The following is a 25,526-nucleotide window of genomic DNA, read 5'->3' on the forward strand; positions in this document are numbered from 1 at the left end:
GCAGAACGTTAAAAATAATCAGACGCAGCCAGCTACGTTTAACTGCAGGCTTGCGCCAATTTTTTTCCTGCATGGGAAATCCCTGATCTGCTGTAGCGAATAACTTTGCATCACTGCAGTTCTCTGACACATTTGCAGGGCCACAACACAGTTATTAAACTTAGTAGTATTCATTGAATACACGCAGTGTGGCTTGTCCTTTGAAAAACAAGGGAAAAAATTGTATTTTGGCTGCAGGCTTGCGCCACTTTCTTTCCTGCCTGGGAAATCAAATCACTGGTAATACACCATACTGAGGGGTAGGGGTAGGCCTATAGGACGTGGAAGCGGGTGAGGACGCGGAGGCCCAAGTCAGGGTGTGGGCACAGGCCGAGCCAGTGCGGTGGCCAGGGGTAGAGGCAGGGCCAGACCGAATAATCCACCAACTGTTTCCCAAAGCGCCCCCTCGCGCCATGCCACCCTGCACAGGTCAAGGTGCTCTACGGTGTGGCAGTTTTTCACAGAGACGCCTGACGACCGACGAACAGTGGTGTGCAATCTTTGTCGCGCCAAGATCAGCTGGGGAGGCACCACCAACAGCATGCGCAGGCATATGATGGCCAAGCACCCCACAAGGTGGGACGATGCCCGTTCACCGCCTCCAGTTTGCACCACTGCCTCTCCCCCTGTGCCCCAACCTGCCACTGAGATCCAACCCCCCTCTGAGGACACAGGCACTACCGTCTCCTGGCCTGCACCCACACCCTCACCTCCGCTGTCCTCGGCCCCATCCAGCAATGTCTCTCAGCGTAGCGTCCAGACGTCGCTAGCGCCACAGTTTGAGCGCAAGCACGACGCCACGCACCCGCACGCTCAAGCGTTAAACGTGCACATTGCAAAATTGATCAGCCTAGAGATGCTGCCGTATAGGCTTGTGGAAACGGAGGCTTTCAAAAGCATGATGGCGGCGGCTGTCCCGCGCTACTCAGTTCCCAGTCACCACTACTTTTCCCGATGTGCCGTCCGAGGCCTGCACGACCACGTCTCCCGCAACATTGTACGCGCCCTTACCAACGCGGTTACTGCCAAGGTCCACTTAACAACAGACACGTGGACAAGCACAGGCGGGCAGGGCCACTATATCTCCCTGACGGCACATTGGGTGAATTTAGTGGAGGCTGGGACAGAGTCAGAGCCTGGGACCGCTCACGTCCTACCCACCCCCAGAATTGCGGGCAACAGCTCGGTGGTGGTATCTGCGGCGGTGTATGCTTCCTCCACTAAAGCACCTTCCTCCTCCTCCTCCTCCAACGCAACCTCTGTCTCGCAATCAAGATGTGTCAGCAGCACGTCGCCAGCAGTCGGTGTCGCGCGGCGTGGCAGCACAGCGGTGGGCAAGCGTCAGCAGGCCGTGCTGAAACTACTCAGCTTAGGAGAGAAGAGGCACACGGCCCACGAACTGCTGCAGGGTCTGACAGAGCAGACCGACCGCTGGCTTGCGCCGCTGAGCCTCCAACCGGGCATGGTCGTGTGTGACAACGGCCGTAAGCTGGTGGCGGCTCTGCAGCTCGGCAGCCTCACGCACGTGCCATGCCTGGCCCATGTCTTTAATTTGGTGGTTCAGCGCTTTCTGAAAAGCTACCCCCACTAGTCATACCTGCTCGGAAAGGTGCGCCAGCTCTGCGCACATTTCCGCAAGTCCCACACGCACGCTGCCACCCTGCGGACACTGCAACATCGGTTTAATCTGCCAGTGCACCGACTGCTGTGCGACGTGCCCACACGGTGGAACTCTACGCTCCACATGTTGGCCAGACTCTATGAGCAGCGTAGAGCTATAGTGGAATACCAACTCCAACTTGCGCGGCGCAGTGTGAGTCAGCCTCCTCAATTATTTACAGAAGAGTGGCCCTGGTTGGCAGCCATCTGCCAGGTCCTTGGAAAATTTGAGGAGTCTACCCAGGTGGTGAGCGGCGATGCTGCAATCATTAGCGTCACCATTCCTCTGCTATGCATCTTGAGAAGTTCCCTGCAAAGCATAAAGGCAGACGCTTTGCGCTCAGAAACAGAGCCGGGGGAAGACAGTATGTCGCTGGATAGTCAGAGCACCCTCCTGTCTATATCTCAGCGCGTTCAGGAGGAGGAGGAGGAGCATGAGGAGGATGAGGAGGAGGGGGAAGAGACAGCTTGGCCCACTTCTGACGGTACCCATGCTGTTTGCCTGTCATCCTTTCAGCGTGTATGGCCTGAGGAGGAGGAAGAGGAGGAGGAGGAGGAGGATCCTGAAAGTGATCTTCCTAGTGAAGACAGCCATGTGTTGCGTACAGGTACCCTGGCACACATGGCTGACTTCATGTTAGGATGCCTTTCTCGTGACCCTCGCGTTACACGCATTCTGGCCACTACGGATTACTGGGTGTACACACTGCTCGACCCACGGTATAAGGCCTCATGTCCACGGGGAAAATCAAATCTGCTCCGGATCTGTAACACGGATTTGGGCCGCGGATGCAGTGCGGATGAGCTTAAAATAGTATTTTATTGCATGCGGATGACACGCGGATGCGTTTTTTTTCACGCGTGTATGCACGCGGATGGCATTTTTGCATCTGCGCGTGAAAAAAAATGCAAGGCCACTGAAAAAGAAGCCAAACTTGTAATCCGCATGCAGATTTCACGCACCCAAATAAATGGCATTTAACACCCGCAGCGGATTTCCCGCACCCCATAGAGATCAATGGGGCCATCCGGAGCGTGATCCGCACCTAAATGGAGCATGTCCATTTTTTTTCATGCTCCATGATTTTTCTAATTCACATTTATTGACCATCCGCGGGTATTTAGCTACCCGCGGGTGGTCAATGCATTCCTATGGGGCGCGGATCCGCGCGCGGGTGATCCGCTGCGGATTTTAATTATTATTTTCCCCGTGGACATGAGGCCTAAGGAGAGCCTTTGCACTCTCATTCCCGAAGAGGAAAGGGGTTCGAGAATGATGCTATACCACAGGGCGCTGGTGGACAAACTGATGGTAAAATTCCCATACGACAGCGGTAGTGGCCGAAGGCGCAGTTCCGAGGGCCAGGTAGCAGGGGAGGCGCAGAGATCATGCAGCATGTACAGCGCAGGCAGGGGAACATTCTCCAAGGCCTTTGCCAGATTTATGGCTCCCCAGCAAGACTGTGTCACTGCTCCCCAGTCAAGGCTGAGTCTGCAGGAGCACTGTAAAAGGATGGTGAGGGAGTACGTAGCCGATCGCACAACCGTCCTCCGTGACGCCTCTGCCACCTACAACTACTGGGTGTCGAAGCTGGACACGTGGCCTGAACTAGCGCTGTATGCCTTGGAGGTGCTTGCTTGTCCTGCGGCTAGCGTATTGTCAGAGAGGGTGTTTAGTGCGGCTGGGGGAATCATCACAGATAAGCGTACCCGCCTGTCAACCGACAGTGCCGACAGGCTTACACTCATCAAGATGAACAAAGCCTGGATTTCCCAAGACTTCTCTTCTGCACCAGCGGACAGCAGCGATACCTAAGCAATACGTATTATGCACCCGCGGATGGAAGCATCGTTCTCTCTCACCATCCAAAACGGGGACATTTCTGCTTCATCAATCTGTGTATAATATTCCTCCTCCTCCTCCTCCTGCTCCTCCTCCTGAAACCTCACGTAATCACGCTGAACGTGCAATTTTTCTTAGGGCCACAAGGCTCACTCATATAATTTTTCTAAACAATTTTTATACGTTTCAATGCTCTTAAAAGCGTTGAAACTTTAACTTGAACCAATTTTTCGTTACACTGGGCTGCCTCCAGGCCTAGTTACCACTTCAGCCACATTAACCAAAGCGATTAATAGGTTTCACCTGCCCTCTTGGTTGGCCATGGCCAATTTTTTGGATGTACATTAGTACTGTTGATACAGCAATTTTTGTGGCCCCTCGCCTACAGTGTAATCATAGCAATTTCTATGTTCTTCGCCTGCACTCATGGTACAGAAAGGTGTGTGGGGTTGGCCTACACTTTAGCTACATAAATGTAACTTGTGCCTTGTCTATACTGCAGCTACTGAAATGGAACGAAGACTGCGCTCCCACTATACTGCTGCTTCGGAATTGTTACTGGGGCCTGTCTTGAGTGCTACTATTACTGAAATGGAACGCATACTGTGCTCCCCCTATAATGCTGCTAGTGATATGTTAGTGGGGCCTGTCCTAATGCTACGGCTGAAATGTTAATCATTATGGGCTCTGCCTATACCGCTGCTAATGGTATGTCTCTGGGGTGTGGAAACAGAGGCTTCCCAAAGACATGATGGCGGCGAGGCCATTTCCCACCAACGCTGTTACTGTTAAGGTGCATATAACCACGGACACGTGGAGAGGACACGTAGTGCCTCAAAAACATCCCCCGCCACAGCCCACTTAATCCTGGCCACATTCCGAAAACCAACAAAATAAAACCGCGCTACTAGGTCCGCAGTCACCACCACATTACCACCAACGCGGTTACTGTTAAGGTACATATTACCAGTCTGACTGGGGCATGCAGTGTGGGCCGAAGCCCACCTGCATTAAGCACGACATTACTACCTCAGCTGTGTTGGGCAATGCAATGGGATATTTTTATGTACCGCCGGTGGCTTCCTGGCACCCACCCATGCTGTGGGTCCACAGAGAATTATAAATGCATCTGAAAGCACATCTAAAGAACCCCAGTCAGACTGGGGCATGCAGTGTGGGCCGAAACCCACCTGCATTAAGCACGACATTACTACCTCAGCTGTGTTGGGCAATGCAATGGGATATTTCTATGTACCGCCGGAGGCTTCCTGGCACCCACCCATGCTGTGGGTCCACAGGGAATTATAAATGCATCTGTTTCCACTTGTAAAGAACCCCAGTCAGACTGGGGCATGCAGTGTGGGCCGAAGCCCACCTGCATTAAGCACGACATTACTACCTCAGCTGTGTTGGGCAATGCAATGGGATATTTTTGTGTATCGCCGGTAGGTTCCAGGGAGCCACCCATGCTGTAGGTGCACAGGGAGTTTAACCTACATGTGTCCACTTGTAAAGAACCCCAGTCTGACTGGGGCATGCAGTGTGGGCCGAAGCCCACCTGCATTAAGCACGACATTACTACCTCAGCTGTGTTGGGCAATGCAATGGGATATTTTTGTGTATCGCCGGTGGGTTCCAGGGAGCCACCCATGCTGTCGGTCGACAGGGACTTCACAATAGGGAGTTGTACCTGCCTGTGTCTATGAATTAAAAAGCCCGGTCTGACTGGGGCATGCAGAGACACCTTGACAGAATGAATAGTGTGTGGCACATAGGTTCCCCATTGCTATGCCCACGTGTGCAGCTCCTGATGGCGGTGGCACAGGATTCTATTTCTCATTGCTTCTGTACAGCATTGTGGGCTATCGCCCCGCCCCTTTTAAAGAGGGTCGCTGTCTAGCCGTGCCAACCCTCTGCAGTGTGTGGCTGCGGTTCCTCGTCATGGCAGACGCACTTCTAAATAGACATGAGGGTGGTGTGGCATGAGGGCAGCTGAAGGCTGCACAGGGACACTTTGGTGTGCGCTGTGGGGGGGAGGGGGGGTGGTTGGGCAGCATGTAACCCAGTAGAAGTGGCAGTGGAGTGTCATGCAGGCAGTGATTGTGCTTTGTTGGAGGTAGTGTGGTGCTTAGCAAAGGTATGCCATGCTAATGAGCTTTTCAGAAGTAAAAGTTTTTGGGAGGGGGGGGGGCCCACTCTTGCCGCTATTGTGGCTTAATAGTGGGACCTGTGAACTTGAGATGCAGCCCAACATGTAGCCCCTCGCCTGCCCTATCCGTTGCTGTGTCGTTCCCATCACTTTCTTGAATTGCCCAGATTTTCACACAAGGAAACCTTAGCGAGCATCGGCGAAATACAAAAATGCTCGGGTCGCCCATTGACTTCAATGGGGTTCGTTACTTGAAACGAACCCTCGAGCATCGCGAAAAGTTTGTCTCGAGTAACGAGCACCCGAGCATTTTGGTGCTCGCTCATCTCTAAAAATTAGCTATTTTCGCCATGTGCTTTATTAATTTTTTTCACAGCATGCCCAGTGTGGCTTAAATAATGTAGTAACTTTTTTGTGGGTTACTATGAACGCACCAATAGCAGATTTGTGGTTTTTATTATTTTATTATGGGAAAGATGGAGTTTTGACATTATTATTTTTATTTATTTTTTATTTCTTTATTTACACTTTTTAACCTTTTTAGTCTTCTCTCACTAAGGGATTTGAATACCTCCAGCTTTGATCGTTCTTATAATACACTTCTATAATTCAGTATTGCAGTCTATTATATAGACCATGAAGCTCAGCTAGGTGCTCAGCCTCATAGACCACCACAGATGGCGGGCCCAGAGGCCATCTTTAAGCCTATAGCTGCCATAGGAACTCATCGGGTCCCTGCAATTACATCACGGGAGTCTGGTAAGTGACACGGAGAGCTCCCTCCCTCTGCCAGCTTTTACATGCTGCTTTCACATCTTTTGTCCTCACTCTTAGTCACTAGACAGTCGGGCTCCTTTCTTACTGGCACTGGAGACCTGTGTCATTATTTTGATGCAGTCTCAAAAAAAAAAGCTGTATCAGAAGAAAGTCCATTAGTAAGCACTGTAAAAAGGCATATGGGTGGTCACTAAGGGGTTAAAAGCACATTTATAATAGGAGGGGTGAATGATGGGAGCTCCCTGTGCATTACAGGCAGGAAAGGTGGCATGTATTCCTCACACTGCAGGGGAGCAATGAGGACAATTAGGAGCTTAAAGGGGTTGTCCCGCGGCAGCAAGTGGGTCTATACACTTCTGTATGGCCATATTAATGCACTTTGTAATGTACATTGTGCATTAATTATGAGCCATACAGAAGTTATCAAAAGTTTTATACTTACCTGTTCCGTTGCTGGCGTCCTCGTCTCCATGGTGCCGACTAATTTTCGGCCTCCGATGGCCAAATTAGCCGCGCTTGGGCAGTCCGGGTCTTCCGCTCTCTTCAATGGGGCCGCTCGTGCAGAATGCCGACTCCGTGTAGCTCCGCCCCGTCACGTGCCGATTCCAGCCAATCAGGAGGCTGGAATCGGCAATGGACCGCACAGAAGAGCTGCGGTCCACGGAGGAAGAGGATCCCGGCGGCCATCTTCAGCCGGTAAGTATAGAAGTCACCGGAGCGCGGGGATTAAGGTAAGCGCTGAGCGGTTTTTTTTTTAAGTCCCTGCATCAGGGTTGTCTCGCGCCAAACGGGGGGGGGGGGGGGGGGTTGAAAAAAAAAAAAAAACGTTTCGGCGCGGGACAACCCCTTTAAGGGTTATTCAATATAAACATTAAATGGCCACTGAGCCCTGTAACATGTATATCACATATAGCAGGGCTGTGAGGGGGACAAATTACACATTGAGGTATTTCTGACAGGCAGCAGCTCCGGGGCCTTCTGTAGTGACAGAAAGAAGGTAGCACATTGTCATTTGTAAGTTCATGTGAGTCTTCCACACAAGAAGTGCAGTCTATGGAAAGCTTATATATCATTGTTTATTACATTCACTCCAAGTTATAAGTTATAAAAGAGGATAAATAAATTACAATAGCTCTGTAGCAAATCCCAGCAATGTTAGTGGTGAAGGGACTCTTGGGCCTCACTAGCTTATGGGCCCAGGTTCAATTAGCGCTGCGGAATAAGTTGGCGCTATACAAATAAAGATTATTATTATTATGTTATTATTAATTGTGCCCCCTGTGACCCTTATTGCCACACCGCTGTCTTAGATACACAATAATAGAACTCACTGCTTCAGAAACACTATCTTTCTCCTTAGAGGGAGCACCTAAACAGTGAATGAGGAGACTCAAATGGCCACGCACGCTCCTCTGGGTAATATGCAAATAAGGGAGATGGAATAAAACCTCTACAGTGCCACCTATTGGAAGGTAGCATTCCTTCAAACCAAAGTCAGACTTTTTATACAAGCCTTGTTACAATGACTGGTAATTAAAAGCAAAGCCAGACTCCATGTGCATACAGCTGTTTTATGGTTTTTGCCCTTCATCAGTGTACAGTATGCTGCCTTCCAATAGGTGGCACTGTAGAGGTTTTATTCCATCTCCCTTATTTGCAACTCACTGCTTCATACACACTGCCCTAGTAGGATTTGCATAACAGACATGGCATATTCATTGCTATTTGCTGAAATTTGACCTGGATAATACTATGTTCTTCCTCACCTTATTTGTAGCATTTATGCACAGGTAATTATTGCTCTGTTTCACAAGAGAGGTTACTTGTCTTGTCAATGCAGTAATTGCAGATGAATTAGTATTCCGCCTTAGATTTTTTGAATAGTGATTGAGTAAACATCCCAAATAATACAAGTTCTGTTCAATATAAAATAAAGAACAACATATTTAGAAGGTGAATGACGTGTATCATTTCATTGTCAGAATCAGATCTTCAACAACATTAACTGTCAAAACTGCTCAATAAATATACAATGCGTGAACCATGAAATCAATATATGACAGCTGCTCCTAAAAGTTTTCAATTTTATGATTATCTCCATCCAAAATCTATAACTCTCCTGTTCCTTTTTAATGTTCAATCTGTTTTTATTCCATTTTCAATACAAAGTAATGAAACAGGGATCTCAACTCCTTGAGAGAAGAGGATGTGTGCACCGAAAGTACAAAGTAGTAGGAAAAGATGTCAAAATAGGCACATTTTGGACTTCAGAATGCAATAAGTTTTTTTAGGTTACGTTCACATCTAAGTGGTTCACGTCTGCATCAGAGGTTCAGTTTCAAAGCTTCCGGCACAGATTCATTGAGTAATGCTTCATATGTTATCATTGATAAGTTCACTAGTAAGGACGATGATGGGATCAAAGTGCTCTGAACTGGATAGTATACCATACTGTCTAAAGAGTAGGCTTGAGCAGATATGAGAAGTGTTCTCAGATGCTTGGTCAACTCTTTAGTCTGCTTTTTTCTAAAGCCAATTGTTTGCCCAACTTGTCAATTTATGGAATTGCCGATCCATAGCATTTAAAGGAGGAATTGATTTTACCATTGACTTCTCAAATTTTAAATGAAAATTTGAGACTTGATACATTTTGTTGCAGCAGTGTTGGGATCGCTGCCAGGTTGACGGAGTCCGGTGCGGGTTTTAGACATGGTTCTGCACCTTCTAGCTTAGTAGGTGTGACACAATGTGCTCGGTTCTTTGAGGCCTAAGGGTTAATTTATGATGACCCTGATAGGGTCTCACTGGCAGATGGGAGGCTCAGAAGCTTACATCATGGGGACTCTCCTATTGGGGAGTTAGAGACTAATTGACCAGCACTGGCCATGACAGATAAGGTTTTAATTGGCCAGGATCAGAGATTTCTCTTATCCTGGACATTAGAGCAGAAGCCTGGCTGTCAGTAGACAGTTCTGGCACAGGACACTTGTATAAGACTAGACCCGTCTCACTATAATAAGTTACATAGGCAGGATTAGAGACCATTATATACCTAAACAGAGGAGGATAATATAATATAATGACAGAAGTGTTTAAAACAAATACATCAAATAAAAATTTGAGTTAAATTAATGACCAGTAACCAGATCATATAATATCAGCGCATAGTATTCTTCAGGCTAGGATGAAATATTGTATACCTTGGAATAAATGTACCTACATATGAGAGATGAAAAGAGGGAACATATTGAAGTACATCTCACTGAAACACAATTGAATAATGAAAATATGTTATTCATCGTACCTTGAATTGGCAACAAAATGTTAAATTTTTAGAAGAACTGCAGCAATGTTCTTCAAAGTTTTTTCGTGTGTTGTCTACCTAACAGGAAAACCAAAGTGAATACACCAAAGTATAGATGGGATTAGGCAGAAAGATAACATGAAAAACAATTCACTATACCATAGAGAAGAAAGCTAAAATTTAGGTTGAGAGTTAGGCCTCGGTCACACGGGCGTTTTTTCCCGCGATTTGCGGATCACATGACGGATGCGCATCCGCAAATCGTGTGACCGGGGCCGACAATTCGTTGAAAAAGCTGCACCTAGCAACGTTTTCAGTGAAACCGCGCCCGCACTGCCCGCTATCCTCTGCCACAGCTGTTGCAGAGGAGAACGATGTTCGCCCATTGAATTCAATGGAGCCGGCAATACAGCTGGCTCCATTGAAAGCAATGGGCTGCCGGCGAGCGCGGGAAGAATTTTCGGGAAGGGCTTAAAAATATAAGCCCTTCCCTGAAAACCATCCTAAAATGTGTAAAAAAAATATATATATACTCACCTTTTCCCTGCAGACGGAGTTCAGCCGCGTCTCTCCTGAACTGCTCTCTGTAGTATTCAGCAGGCGGGGATTTAAAATCCCCGCCTGATGAGTGGGCTGCCTTTGATTGGGCACAGCCCTCACCAATCAAAGGCAGCTCTCACTCACCCATTCATGAATTCATGAATGGGTGAGTGAGTGCTGCCTCTGATTGGCTGAGCGCAGGGACCAATCAGAGGCAGCTCTCAGCTGTCAATGAATGGGTGAGTGAGAGCTGCCTCTGATTGGTGAGGGCTGTGACCAATCAGAGGCAGCCCATTCAGCAGGCGGGGATTTTATATCCCCGCCTGCTGAATACTACAGAGAGCAGTTCAGGAGAACTGCCGGCCGGACGCGGCTGAACTCCGTCTGCAGGGAAAAGGTGAGTATATATATTTTTTTTATTTTTACACATTTTAGGATGGTTTTCAGGGAAGGGCTTATATTTTTAAGCCCTTCCCGAAAATTCATCCCGCACTCGCCGGCAGCCCATTGCTTTCAATGGAGCCGGCTGTATTGCCGGCTCCATTGAATTCAATGGGCGAACATTATTCTTCTCTGCCACAGCTGTTACAGCTGTGGCAGAGGAGAACGATCTTTATAGTATATGTTCTCAATGGGGTCGGCGCTGCTGCCGCCGGCCCCATTGAGCACATATATAGAACACAAGGAATCGCAGAACGCAGATAGGCGCATTCTGCGAATCGTTGTGTCCTATAATTTATCGCACATCCGCATAAAAAAAGCGGACATGTGACCGATCCCATTGCGAAGCATTGGATCTATATGTGCGCGGATCGCATGCGCATGCGCAAATCGCCCGAAAAAATGCCCGTCTGACCGAGGCCTTACTTGTAGCAATTAATAATATATTGGAATTTTTGGCAAGTTTTAGAAATTAGACTTTTGCAACTGTAGGGAAAAGATGCTGTTGATAAAAGTATTTCTAAGGAAAATACAGAAAATGTACCAAAAAATTTTAATGAATCGATTCTTTCCTCATGATAATCCTTTTTTTTACAGTACTGTGCAAAAGTTTTAGGCAGATATGGAATAAATACAGCAAAGGACAATTTTTTTAAAAAAAATTGAAGGCGTCTAATTAACTCAATTTTTTTCTGCAGCAAAACAACAACCCCCAACATGCAGCCAATGTAGATTCATAGAATGATAGAGTTTAAAGGGACCTCCAGGGTCATCGGGTCCAACCCCCTGCTCAGTGCAGGATCACTAAATCCTCCCAGACAGATATTTGTCCAGACTTTGTTTGAACACTTCCATTGAAGGAGAACTCACCACCTCCTGTGGTAACTTGTTCCACTCACTGTTCTTCCTCACTGTCTAATATCTAATCTGTGTCTCCTCTCAGTTTCATTCCACTGCTTCTAGTCTTTCCTTGTGCAAATGAGAATAGGGCTGATCCCTCTGCACTGTGGAGAAACAATACTGGTAAATTTAATATTTATTGTCAAATTATTACTTTATGTACTACACCACTTTAAGCGCTAGTTATTTGCCATCCACCGGTTTATTATGCACCGCCAGCTATCATATTTTATGCTAATTTAATATTTAAAACACATTAATTTTAGGCTGCCATCACAGTATAGAGGTGGCACCCCTATATTATATTATACATTTTATATCTTTTATGTACAAATGTTTTATTTTCATTTCATTATTCCCATTGCATATAAATGAATTTTAAATGTGCTTGATCCTAAATATATGACATATATCAATTTTATTTTCATATGTATCTATTTATATGCATTTTTTACATATATATTTTTTGTTTTTTTATACCTTTTCTGCATCATTTATTACATATGTATCTATTCATCTTGAATGCCCCGTTCGTTTTTATAATATATATTTTTTTTTATGTTTTTTCGTACTCTCTTTTGTTTCTGAATTTCTTTATTTATTTTCTGTAACCTAGTCTAACCTAGCCAGACTGATGAAGGGGCCTCCCTGAAACGTGTATCTGCTGGTTTTAATTGACATACTAAAAAGAGAAGTTGGATAAATCGTATCCCACTGCCTGTTGAAATTCATTGGACAGCAGTGTTGGGCTATCAATATTGTTTCTCTATTTTGTCCACTAGTTAGTGGCCTTATCTGGTCAGCAGTGCCTCCTAGTGAAATTAATTTTCACACCAATTTACACTCTTTTTTTCTTCAGGTCCTTGAGGCTTCTGGTCCCCGGACATCCAACCTGTGGGACAGCCCTTCAGATATTTGTGGACAGCTATTAAGTCTCCTCTCAGCCTTCTTTTTTGAAAGCTAAACATTTCAAGATCCTTTAATCATTCTTCACAAGATTTGCAGACCGCTCACCATTCTGGTAGCTTTTCTCTGAAATTGTTCCAGCTAGTAGATGTTTTTAAATTGGGGTGCCCAGAACTGGACACAGTATTCCAGATGAGGTCTGTCTATGAAAGAGTAGCAGGTGATAATTACCTCATGTGATCTAGACTCTATGCTTCTCTTCATACATCCCAGAATGGTGTTTGCCTTTTCTTGCTGCTGCATCACATTGTTAACTCATGTTCAGTATGTGATTTATTAGTATACCCAAGTCTTTTTTCACATGTGCTGCTGCTTAGCTCAATTTCTTCCATCCTGTATGTGTTTCTTTCATTTTTCTTGCCCAGGTGTAGGGCTTTGCATTTCTCATTGTTAAATACCATTCTGTTAGTCACTGCCCACTGTTCAAGCTTGTCTAGATCTTTTTAAATCATCCCTCTTCTCTAGTGTTAGCTATCCCTCTTAGCATTATGTCTAACAGGTTATTTATAAAAATTTTGAACACTGGGGCCAGGACAGTTCCTTGTGGTACTGCACTTGCTGCATTCTTCCAATTGGATGTGCAGCCATTTATGACCACACTGAGTACGCTCACTCAACCAACTGTGAATCCACCTAACCCAATAAGAATGGTATGAGATACTTTGTCAAATGCTTTACTAAAGTCAAGATATACTATATCTAACACATTTACCTAATATACCAGGTCGGTGATTCTGTCATAGAAGGAATTTAGATTCATCTGGCATGACTTGTTTGTCACAAACCCGTGCTGGCTCTGGTTAATTACTCCATTTTCATCCAAGTACTTGTATACATGCTGTTTAATAATTTGTTCAAAGATATTTCCCAGTATAGAAGTCAGGCTCACAGGCCTGTAGTTTCCTGGATCCACCGCCTTGCCTTTTTTGAAGATAGGGACAATATTTCCCTTTTTCAATCTTCTGGGACTTCTGCTGTCCTCCAGCAATTTTCAAAGATTATTGATAGTGGTTCAGCAATTATTCCTGATGCTTCCTTTAGTATCCTAGGATGTAATTCATCTGGACCTGGAGACTTGAATTAATTTAAGTTGTCTAAGTGTTCCCTCACCATCTCTCTGTTTATAGATAGCCTGCATTCTTTTATTTCCCCAATAGCACAAGGAAGATCAGTTGATGTCATTAAGAACTATCTTCAGCTTGAAAAAGAATTATGAATCTTGGAAGTGATGATATGGCCCACACAGAGCCTGATCTCACATCATCCAGTCTGTCTGGGATTAAATAAAGAGAAAGGATATGAGCAAGCCTGCATCCAGAGAAAATCCATGGTTAGTTCTCCTAGATGTTTGAAAAAAAACACCAACTGAATTTCTTCAAAAGCTATATGTAAGTGTACCCAGAAGGATTGATACTGTTTCAAAGACAAAAGGTGAGCACATCAAATATTGATTTAATTTAAATTTCTCTTTTATTCCTTCACCTTGCATTTTGTTAAGAGACAAAAAATATTAAGACTTCTATTTCTGAAAGCATTCTTACTTTGTAGGACTTGTCTACACCCGCCTAAAACTTTTGCATAATAAAATAAATCTTGCTATATAGTGCCAACTTATTCTACAGTGCTTTTAAGTAATTTATTTATTAATTACCCCCAACCAAGCTGAGTACTCATTTTACCAACCTCGGATGGATGGAAGGCTGAGTCGACCTTGAGACAGCTACCTGAACCATGCGGGGATCGAACTTGTAACCTTCAGGTCAATACTATATGTGTCCTCGTAGAGTTGTTTCTCTATCCTCACCCAGGCATGTACAGTAGTTAGGAGAAAGTACTGGTAGGGCATGTACCTGCATGCTACATGCCAGGAGGAGTACCAATAAACTACTCTGCCTTAGCTAGTAAACTGAATCTTAACCCTGAATGCAGGAAAGCCTACCTACTACTCCATTCCTCCTCACAACTCCTTGTCTGGCTGTGAGACAACTAGTTGATAAAGAAGCCTTCCCCCACTATTCTGTCAAAGGTCAGTTTCACGTGAGAGTATTATGTTAATAACTTTGAGCCCATCATACAAGTGAATGTCCCTATTCAACTCCAAGTCTACTATGTAATACGGGTCCAAAAATGTTCCTTAAAATTAAGCAGATGTGAAAGCTGCTAAATTCAGATCAGAAATTATTCATATATAGCAAAGTTTCACTTGTCTTAAAGGGGTTTTCCCATTACTTGAAATTGCTCCACAACCTACCTGTCCTTCGTGGTTGCTTCTGACCAGAACATATGACTGTTACTGCCAATCACTGGTGACACACTGTCTATAGCCAGTGATTGGCTGCAGCAGTCACATGTCCTGCTCAGAAGCAACCAGAAAGGAGAGAGGGGTTGTGGAGCAATTTTATGTAGTGGAAAATCCCTTTTAGTCACTAAAAAGCCAATGTTACCTTATCTTAACATAAAAAAGCCATTCAAAAGCTATTGAAATGGCAAATAAATTGTGGCACAGAAAGTTATCTTAATTTTGCTATATCTGTACATTATTCCCATCCACTGCCTGCCAGCAAGAAATGGAAAAGATCATGGAAAATTAACCCCTATGCTCTATGCAAAATTTCTACTAGACTAGGTGTATGTAAAAAAAAAACCTGCAGACTGACAAACCATACGGGCAAGACTGTATCTTGTTGTTTTATGATTTATTTCTAGGTTTAGAGTTCCTTTAACATTTTATGGTGTCCTAAATGGTACAGAGTGATTCTCTCCCTAGGAAACCCAAACATTCCTCAATGACTTTTAATTTTTGTCTGGTTCTCTAAGAAAATTGACACGTATAAAGAGAGCAGATTTTTGAAAGCTGTCTCAGGCCTTAGTCAGACGGGCGTTTTTTCGCCCGATTTGCGCATGCGTATATATTTAAGCCCTTCCCGACAATTCATCCCACACTCGCCCGCAGCGCATTGCTTTCAATGGAGCCGGCTGTACTGCCGGCTCCATTGAATGCAATGCGCTGGACAGCTCCGGCCCGTTTCTAATGAAACGCGGCTAGGAGCAGATTTTCGGGCACCGGTCACGCAATTTGCGGATGCGCATCCGTCATGCGATCCGCAAATCGCGCGAAGAAACGCCCGTCTGACTAAGGCCTAAGGGTGTGTTCAGACATAGCAGTAATGCTGCGTATTCGCATCAAAATCTGTAGCATTTCCACATCAAAATCCACAGCACTGGTGCGAATTATCACTTGGATTCAGTCGCAGACCCGCAGCTGATGTTTGCCGTGGAACCACAGCTGATTTCGGCTATGGACCTGTACTTGATTTCAGCTGCAGACCCTCAGCTTATTTCAGCCATGGACCTGAAGCTGATTCCGCAGCAGAATCCGACCCGGTGCCTGGCCGGTGAGCCATGCGTACCTGTCCGGATGCTTTTTCTTCTGTACTGCGGATGTGCCGGACATCACTCTGGCGCACATGCGCAGTACAGATGTGACTGTGCCGTCGCTAGACGATGATGTGGATCTCATGGCCTTTTCGCAATGATGATTGCGGAAGGGACGCAGGATGGACAGCTTTTATTAACTTTAAGCCCTCCGTACAGAATCTGGCTCAAAATAGTGCATGTTGTGAGTTTGCCCCCGCGAGTGGAAAAATCACGATTGATTTCCGCTTGTGGGCATGGAAACTAGCTTTTACATTGCATGTTATAGCAGGTATTTGCTGTTGAATCCGAAGGCGGATGCCTGCTCCGGATTCTGCAATGCAAATTCGGCCGTGTGCATTGGGCTAAAGACATTAGCACGTCTTTGCCAATACACAGACTCACATACAAAAGTGCTTAGATGCTAGAGGGGCCATTTTCAGAATAAACTACAGGCAAATCTTATTTTTTTTTTATAAATAAGGGAGATGTAATAAAACCTCTACAGTGCCACCTATTGGAAGACAGCATTCGTTTAAGTCAAAGTCAGACTTTTTATACAAGCCTTGTAACAATGACTGGGAATTAAAAGCAAAGCCAGACTTCATGTACAGACAGCTGTTTCAGGGTATTTGCCCTTCATTAGTGTACAGTAGGAGTCTGGCTTTGCTAGTGAGTGGCCTGGAATGGGGGTTGGAAATGCTATCTATTCTCCTTAGGGAGAGCACCTACACGGTGAGTGAGGAGACTCAAATGGCCATGCACGCTCCTCTGGGTAATATGCAAATAAGTGAGATGGAACAGTAAATTTGTAGCAATTCATCGGGGACCAGACAAAAATTAAAAAGCCATTGAGGAATATTTCGGTTTTCTATCACCGTATAGAAGGAAGTCACAAACAGAGCACTACTTTACTGCTAATGTAAAATTAAGCTTTTACTGTAGAGTTTACTGATAATTCTTCTGTAGGTAATAGCAGTTTGCAATGGTCATTTTTAAAATTTAAATTAAAGGGGTTTTCATCCCAGTCCTAGTGATCAGTGCAGTCCACAACAATCAAGATATTTATCACTTGTCCTATAGAAGCGTGATAAATGTCAATTCTGGGAAAACCACTTTGATCTCCAAACATTTCAATTAATGAACATTTAAAGCAATCTCTGAACGACTACCTTTGTAGAATTGTTGCATACATCCGGAAATGTTATACTTGGATCTTTCCCTGTTTTGCAGCAAGTGCTGAAACTTGTGTTCAGTGAACTTTTCTGAAAAAAAGAAAATGATGACATTATATACATGTAGGGGACAGAGGACAACTAAAGCCCCATTTACAAGATGATCACTCAAAATTTGTTCAAAAGATAGTTTGATTGACAATTTGATCGATCATTTTGCATAAACTACTAATGGACACTAATGCCCATTAGTAGCTTATTACCTTGATTTGCGTGTAAATTAGTCTCCCTTCACTGTATGCAGATAACAGCAGGTGGTCTGTTATTTGCATACCGCCCCTTTGCTCTGCCACAGGACTCCAGCTGAAAAGAATGTTATCAGCGCTGCTGTAGAGAACTCAGAATGTGATCTCTGCTATCACGAACAATGGATTTCATGCTCACATGAAATCCATCATTTGGGAGAAAAGCAAACGATGGTAGGATTTACACGCAACGATTATCGCTCAAAAGCCATTGTTTGAACTGATTTTGAGTGATAATCGTTGCGTGTGAATCAGCTTTAATTCTTTCTAATAAATTCAATTAGGCTTATAGTCAAAACCTCAAAGTACCTAGGAAGAATTCAGTACTAACTTCAAGGAGAGCGGTCAGACAGGAAAATATGTAAATTTGTTTGGTAAACAATGTTAGGACTCACCTGGTGTGAGATGGCACCCCCTCACACCGTCAAACTCTATAAACCTCAAAACGTTCAATCAGTGATAACTTTCTCAGTTGGTGCCCCCATTCCAAGTGGACATCTGAACAGGAGAGTGCACTGCTCTTGTCCCAAAGAACCCCTTAGTGATGGCCCCATCGGGAAACTACGTCCTCAGTAAGTGGGCTTTAATCCTAGAGGACGTAATATTATGCGTCCTCTTAGGATTAATGTCCACTTGCCTGAGGACGTGACAGCTCCATGCTGTCGGTGCCCGCAGGTAGCCGACAGCATGGAGCCGTCATCCCAGGCTGCGGGCAGTCCCCCCCCCCCCCCGGTATTGCAATCGGCGCTATCCAATGGATAGCGCCTATCGCGTAAAAGTTTTAAAAAGTACAAAAAAAGTTATAGATTATCGGATCCATCAGGGCAGCTGAAAATACTCACCCGCCTTCTCCGTGCTGCCCCTGAAGATCTTCTCCTCCCGACCCGCCAGTCTTCTGCGCATGCGCGCCAGACGATGACGTCACGCGCATGCGCAGAAGCCCGGGAGCTCCCGACAAATTTAAAACCCCCTTCAGGAGCCGGGAATTAGGAGATGTTACCGGGGACCGCAGTGAGTGGTCCCCGGGCCTGCGATCGCCGCTATCCATTGGATAGCAGCGATTGCGAAAAAGTTTTAAAAAGTACAAGTTTCACCTCCCCTCATGGATCCGATCCATGAGGGGAGGTGAAAATACTCACCTTAGGTCCGCCGATGTCCCCGGTGTTCCGGGACCCGAAGTCCCCGTCTGTGCATGCGTGACCGATGTCAATCATCGGGCGCGTGCACAGAGGGGCTCGAGCCCTGGGAAATTTAAAATCCCTCTGCTCCTGGCTGCCATGTGTAGCCAGGAGCAGAGAGATTTCACTGGGGACATGATCACTGTTATCAATCCTATGGATAACAGTGATCATTTCAAGTTAAAAAAAGTGTAAAAAGTAAAAAAAAAGTTAAAAAAGCTTACGTCTCATCACCCCCCACGGATCATATTCATAAGGCAGGATGAAATGACGTACCTAAGGCCCGCAGATTTATCCGCGGACCTTACCACAGCTTCTGCGCATGCATCCGTCGCCAAAGTGGCAGACACATGCGCAAAAGCCTTGGATTGCCAGTGTAATTTAAAATCTCCCTGCTCCTGGCTACAAAACTTAGCCGAGAGCCTGGAGATTTCACGGGCGGCCGCGGTGAGCAGTTCCTGATCACGTGTTCGCCGTTATTCAATGGATAATGGCGATCACGTAAAAGTAAAAAAAAGGTGAAGGTTCATCTCCCATCACCGATGCGATCGGTGAGATGAGATGAAACTTTTTACCGGAGGCCTCCGTATTTGCACCCCGCCGCGATCTTCCTCCGTGAACTTTCCCGGATCTGCACATGCGACCGCCGGCAAAACACCGGACACATGCGCAGAAGTCGGGGAGCCCAGGAAATTTAAAATCTCCTTGCTCCCAGCGACCAACGATCACCGAGAGCCTGGAGCAGTGACCTTGTTGAGTGGTCGCCGGTCACGTGATAAAAAGGTAGCGATCTACCTTTGGCCGGTCTCACATGACCGGATAGGAATTACGGATTCCACATGCGTCTGATCGGCGGTAATACGCAGATCAATCGCATTGGATTACACAATTCCGCTCACATTAGTGGGTCGGAATTGCGTAATCCACTCTCAGAAAAGAGAACGCAGCAGGTTCTATTTTACCGCGGATTGTACTTCATGGTTGCGGATATACCCGCAGCCCATACGCAACTACCTTGTATACGGGCTGCAGGTACCCGTGTCATCGCTAAGCGATGGTGCCGGAAATACAAACAAAAAAAAATGTGCTGCGCATGACCGCCTGTGTGAGTAGGCAGTTATGCGCAGTACATTATGCGGCCGTACGCAGGGTCACGGCCGGCTCACAGCTGGGGTTAACTGCGGGCCTCCGCAAGTGGATTCCACCTACGGCTGCGTGACCCTGGCATTATTCAGACCGTTACCTGTAATACGCAATTTACAAGAAATCCGGGAACGCTCGCCTTCATGCAGTTCCAGGAGCAGCTTGTTGAGCGTCTTCTGTGTGAGACCGCCGCACCTCAGTGAGATTACGGAGACTCACAGAGCGCCACTTTTTACACCCCATACCTGCTACTGAGGTCACGAAATACCCATGAGAGGAGGAGCCTCCGTAATTACCCCTGTCTTTGGAAATACTACACAGTTCACATTATTACTTTTATCTAAGATTTGGGGAACGCTGAAAAGGGCGCGGAGTGTGTGTCAATTTTTATTCCGTACAAGTGGGTAATGGGGCCTGGAATGTATTCAGTTGTGCCCTGCAATCCAACAGGTGTTCCCTCCATTACAGGCCTTGCCATGTGTCCTTTAAGTAGATTAGGGCCACAATGGGTATGTTTCTGTACTCTAAGCGACGGCGCGGGAAATATAAACAAACAACGGTGTACTGCGCATGACCGCCTGTGTGAATAGGCAGTTATGCGCAGTACATTACTTGGCCGTACGCAGGGTCACAGCCGGGCTAACAGCTGGGATCCGCTACGGGCCTCCACAAGCGGATTCTGCATACGGCTGTGTGAGCCCGGCGTTATTCAGACCGCTACCTGTTATACGTAATTTACAAGAAGCCCCGGGAACGCTCGCCTTCATGCAGTTCCAGGAGCAGCTTGTTGAGCGCCTTCTATGTGAGACTGCTGCACCGCAGCAAGATTACAAAGCCTCACAGAGCGCCACTTTTTACACCCCATATCTGCCGCTGAGGTTACGAAATACCCCCCAAAAAGCATAAGAGGAGGGGGAATACCCTGTTTTCTTGCCCCATGTGCCCAACCCAACCAGCCTCCGTAATTACCCCTGTCTTCGGACATAAAACGCAGTTTATATTATTACCTTTATCTAATATTTAGGGAACGCCAAAAAATGGGGATGGCGGGGGGGATTATTTTTAGGAAGTCAATTTTTTTCCCCCCACAAGTGAGCAATGGGGCCTGGAATTTATTCAGTTCTGCCATGAAATCCAATGGGTGTTCCCTCCATTATTGGCCTAGCCATGTGTCCTGTAAGTAGATTAGGGCCACAATGGGTATGTTTCTGAACACGGGACAAATGGGGGGATCCATTTTGGGGTGAACGTCTTCATTCCTATGTACACTGTACAAAAAAAGCTGTTTTAAAATTGACAAAATTGCCAAAAAAATGAAAATCATAATTTTTTCCTTCTGCTTTGCTTAGATTCATTCAAATACTGTGGGGTCAAAATATGTAATACACCCCTAGATGAATTCGTTAAGGGGTCTAGTTTTTAAAATGGGGTCACTTGTCGGGGTTCTTTATCATTTTGGACGCTCACAAGCTCTACAAGTGGACAATGAAGCCTGGAATTTATTCCGCTGTACCCTGAAATCCAACGGGTGCTCCTTCCATTATAGGCCTAGCCATGTGTCCGTTAAGTATATTAGGGCCACAAACGGTATGTTTCTGAACACGGGACAAAAGGGGTATCCATTTTGGGGTGAAAGTCTTCATTCCTATGTGTGCTGTACAAAAAAAACTGTTTAAATTGATACAACTGCCAAAAAAATGAAAATTCTAATTTTTTCCTACTGCTTTGCTTAGATTTATTCAAAAATTGTAGGGTAAAAATACACAGTACATGCCTAGATAAATTTGTTAAGGGGTCTAGTTTTCAAAATGGGATCATTTGTTGGGGTTCTGTGTCGTTTTGGCCGCTCAAGGGTTCTACAAGTGGGCAATGGGGCCTAAATCACCTTCATGCTAAATTTCTGTTCTGAAAGCCACCGACTACTCCTTTCATTTTGGGCCCCGTTGTGCATCCAGACAAAAGATTAGGGCCACAATGGGTATGTCTCTGAACACAGGACAAAGAGGGGTATCCATTTTGGGGTGCAAGTCTTCATTCATGTGTGTGCTGTACAAAAAATAGCAGTTTTTAAAATGACTGAATTGCCAAAAAAACAAAAAACACATTTTTTTCCCTTTGCTTTGATTGAATTCATTCACAAACTGTGGGGTCAAAATGGGCAGTACACCCCTACATAAAATTGTTAAGGGGTCTAGTTTTCAAAATGGGGTCACTTGTGGGGGTTCTCTTTGGTTTTGGCCGCTCAAGAGCTCTACAAATGTGCTATGGGGCCTAAAACGCCTTCAAGGAAAATTTATGTTCTGAAAACCACCGACTACTCCTTTCTTTTTGGGCCCCGTTGTGCATCCAGACATAAGATTAGGGCCACAATGGGTATGTCTCTGAACACGGGAGAAACAGGAGTATTCATTTTGGGGTGTAAATCCTCATTTTCATGGGCACTATAGGAAAAAAATATGTCTTTAAAATGACATATTTGCAAAAATATGAATTTTTTAATTCTCCTCTAAATTGAATTCATTCCTGAAAAAAACAGTGGGGTCAAAATACTCATGACATCCCTCAGTAAATACATTAAGGGGTGTAGTTTTTAAAATGGCATCATTTGGGGGGGTATCTATTATTCTGACACTCATGAGCCTTTGCAAACTTGGCTTGGTGCAGGAAAACAAAGTGTTCCTCAAAATGCTGAAAAGTAATGTTAAATTTGTGCGTCATCTAAATGGTTAAAAAAACAAAAGCTTTTCAAGTGTGCATTCAGAATAAAGTAAACAGATGGAAATACATATCTTATCAAAAATTTGTACAGTATGTGAAATGTAAATGGTTAAAAAAAAAAAACGTTTTTCAAATGTGCATTCAGAATAAAGTAAACAGATGGAAATATATATATTATCAAAAATTCGTACATATTTGAGATATTACAGTTGAAAATGTGAAAAAACGATGATTTTTTCAAAATTTTTCCAATATTGGTACTTTTAATAAATATACACAAATTATATCGGTCTCTTTTTACCACCAAAATGAAGTACAACATGTGGCAAAAAAACAATGTCAGAATCACTTGGATATGCAAAATCTTTACGGAGGTATGCTATGTTGAAAGACGCATGTCAAATTTCCAAAATTTGGCTCCGTCACTAAGGCGCAAATAGGCTTCATCACTAAGGGGTTAAGAATCATAGAGTATGGGGAAAGAAAATATAAACCAGCATACAGGGGTATAACCAACCACAATGAAGCGTAACCCCCTATGTACCCAGGGTGTTTCGGTCAAAAAGGGCAAGACACTTTATATGGATTTTACCCATGTGGTGGTTTTACAGCCCTATTTTTTCTTCAGCTACTAAAATAATTTTTGCTTAATTTTACTTATAGTTTTCTTTTTTGCTGACTACTTTTACTTTTTTTAAAATATATTTAATTTTTTAAAATTCATATCTGCCTGTTATGTCCACTCAGCACACTAAAGCATCACACCTCTGTATGGACGTGAGATTGTGTCTATTTAAAACCGCAAACACACTATAGTGTTGCATAGACCAATTGCACGTCACCAGGCCAAGATGGAAGGTCCCCTGTCCCTTACTAGTCAGGGAAAGTGGGGAACCTCTGCCTAAAAGCGGGGTAGTCATCCAGATATGGTCAGCCCCACTGTCTTCATCTGGGACCTAACTATCCCTGATTAGAAACCTAAAGAAGTGCACAAAACACACATGAATACGACACTGTTCACACACACTGAACACAAAACAGGACTGCACATAAAGCACATGTCTGGCCACCTACACAGACATAACACACTGTTCACACCAACATACTGAATAACACAAACCACACAGAACAGGAATGCTCATAGAGCACATGTCTGGCCACCTGCATAGACATAACATACATCGCTGTTCACACCAACTTACAGGGTAACAGTGCCACATCCTTTATTAGTTGCACATAAGATGAAGTTGCCTAAAATGACCAGCAATCACTCCCAAGAGTTTGCTAGTGAGTTGTGGCTGGAAGAATTCTTCATGGCAGTCTGGGCTCAGATAGAGAAGAAACGGGATAGAGAATGCCACCAATCAGAGAAGACATTACCTGTGATCACTGAAGATGTCTGGGCTGTAATCACTATCACTATCTAGAACTGGTATTTCACTATTATTTGTTGACATAGACCTAAGCCACTGTCTCTAAGCTGCCGTATTATAAACATTATGTTATAGTAAAGGGGTCACAACCTGATTATTCAATGCTAAGTGCAAAAGTATTGGCTCCACTATGCAATGTACCTAATCTGATTCTCTAACTTCCCAGTGTCGTACAAACATGAAATTTGGCACAACCATTCTTTAGAAGTTATAGAAACGGGCTGCACGGGGTAAAGGACATTTAATGAACATGATAACTTTCCACATACTCCTATACCCACTCCAAACCATACATTTAACTCATGAAACACATGGATATTTCATTTTGAAACACAGCATTCGAAAAATTTATCTGGCAGGAGAAAAAGCAACATTTTCCCCACAGATACTGATTATTATTAAGAGGTACAACTTGGCCTGTCTATTTAGGCATGTAGATGACTGACTTTATGGGTCAGATCGCATCTCTAACAGGATCATACAGTAGGACCTGAGGGCCTTTTTGGGGCTTAAAGGCTTACACACGAAATAAACACACTGGCCTGACATAGTTCAACGTTCAGTCAAAATTCGGACACGTGGAAGGAGGTGCAGAACCTATGCTGACTATCTTTCCTCTTTTCCAGATTTTTGTCCCTATGGTCCCACGCAGAATTCGTTTTAGGTTGTGATAGCACTATATCCAATCGTATGGCGTGGAAGAGAACAGAGTAATTACAGGAAATAGCTTGATAAATGTAGCGGGGATGAGGTGGATGTCGAGCATCCTGCTTCAGTGGACTTTAATCGCCAGGACCATAAAAACCTGGAAGGAGCCAACAACTTGGAGCTGTCATGGGGGGCCGCATGAAAGTAAGTAAAAGATTCAGCTCCCCTCATGGATTGGATCAAAGATGAGAATTACATACCTAAGGTCCCCAGATTTGTCCCCCAATTGGATTTTTATCTGCAGACCTTTCCTAGCTTCGGGGCATGCGACCGTTAAAATCTCCCTGATCCTGGCTACCAGAGGTAGCGGATAGCCTGGAGATGTCACGATATACGATTCCTGATCACATGATCGCCGTTATCCAATGGATAATTTTTATGGAGTCAATTTTTTTCTGCACAAATGAGCAATGGGGCCTGGAATTTATTCAGTTGTGCCCTGAAATCCAATGGGTGTTCCCTCCATTATAGGCCTAGCCTTGTGTCCTGTAAGCAGATTGGGGCTACACTGGGTATGTCTCTGAACACGGAACAAACAGGGGTATCCATTTTGGGGGGAAAGTCTTTATTCATATTTGTGCTGCATAAAAATGAAAATCCGATTATTTTTCCTTCTGCTTTGCTTAGATTCATTCAAAAACTGTGGGGTCAAAATATGCAGTACATACCTAGATGAATTCATTAAGGGGTCTAGTTTTCAAAATGGGGTCATTTGTGGGGGTTCTTTATCGTTTTAGATGCTTAATGGCTCTACAAGTGGGCAATGGGGCCTAAAACACCTTCTAGCAAAATGTCTGTTCTGAAAGCCACGGGTGCTCCTTTCGGTTTGGGCCG

The 25,526-nt window shown here is 44.8% G+C and overlaps 1 protein-coding gene across 3 annotated transcripts in view; it reads right to left on the reverse strand.

Moving 5' to 3' along the window:
- Positions 1-25,526, reverse strand: part of LOC136578492 (uncharacterized) — a 221,609-nt gene that overhangs the window by 144,409 nt on the left and 51,674 nt on the right. For 2 of the 3 annotated variants that reach the window (XR_010786638.1, XM_066578605.1), the window contains exons 3-5: positions 17,205-17,297; positions 9,772-9,849; positions 8,234-8,383 (exon numbers count right to left, since the gene is read on the reverse strand). Coding sequence is in view for 1 of the 3 variants with exons in the window: in XM_066578605.1 (XP_066434702.1) it covers positions 8,234-8,383; positions 9,772-9,849; positions 17,205-17,297 (321 nt within the window). In the remaining 2 variants the exon portion in view is untranslated. The remainder of the gene's footprint in view (positions 1-8,233; positions 8,384-9,771; positions 9,850-17,204; positions 17,298-25,526) is intronic. The other variant, XR_010786639.1, reaches the window with a different exon arrangement.

Source organism: Eleutherodactylus coqui, chromosome 9 (genome assembly GCF_035609145.1).
Source record: "Eleutherodactylus coqui strain aEleCoq1 chromosome 9, aEleCoq1.hap1, whole genome shotgun sequence".
Taxonomy (NCBI): domain Eukaryota; kingdom Metazoa; phylum Chordata; class Amphibia; order Anura; family Eleutherodactylidae; genus Eleutherodactylus; species Eleutherodactylus coqui.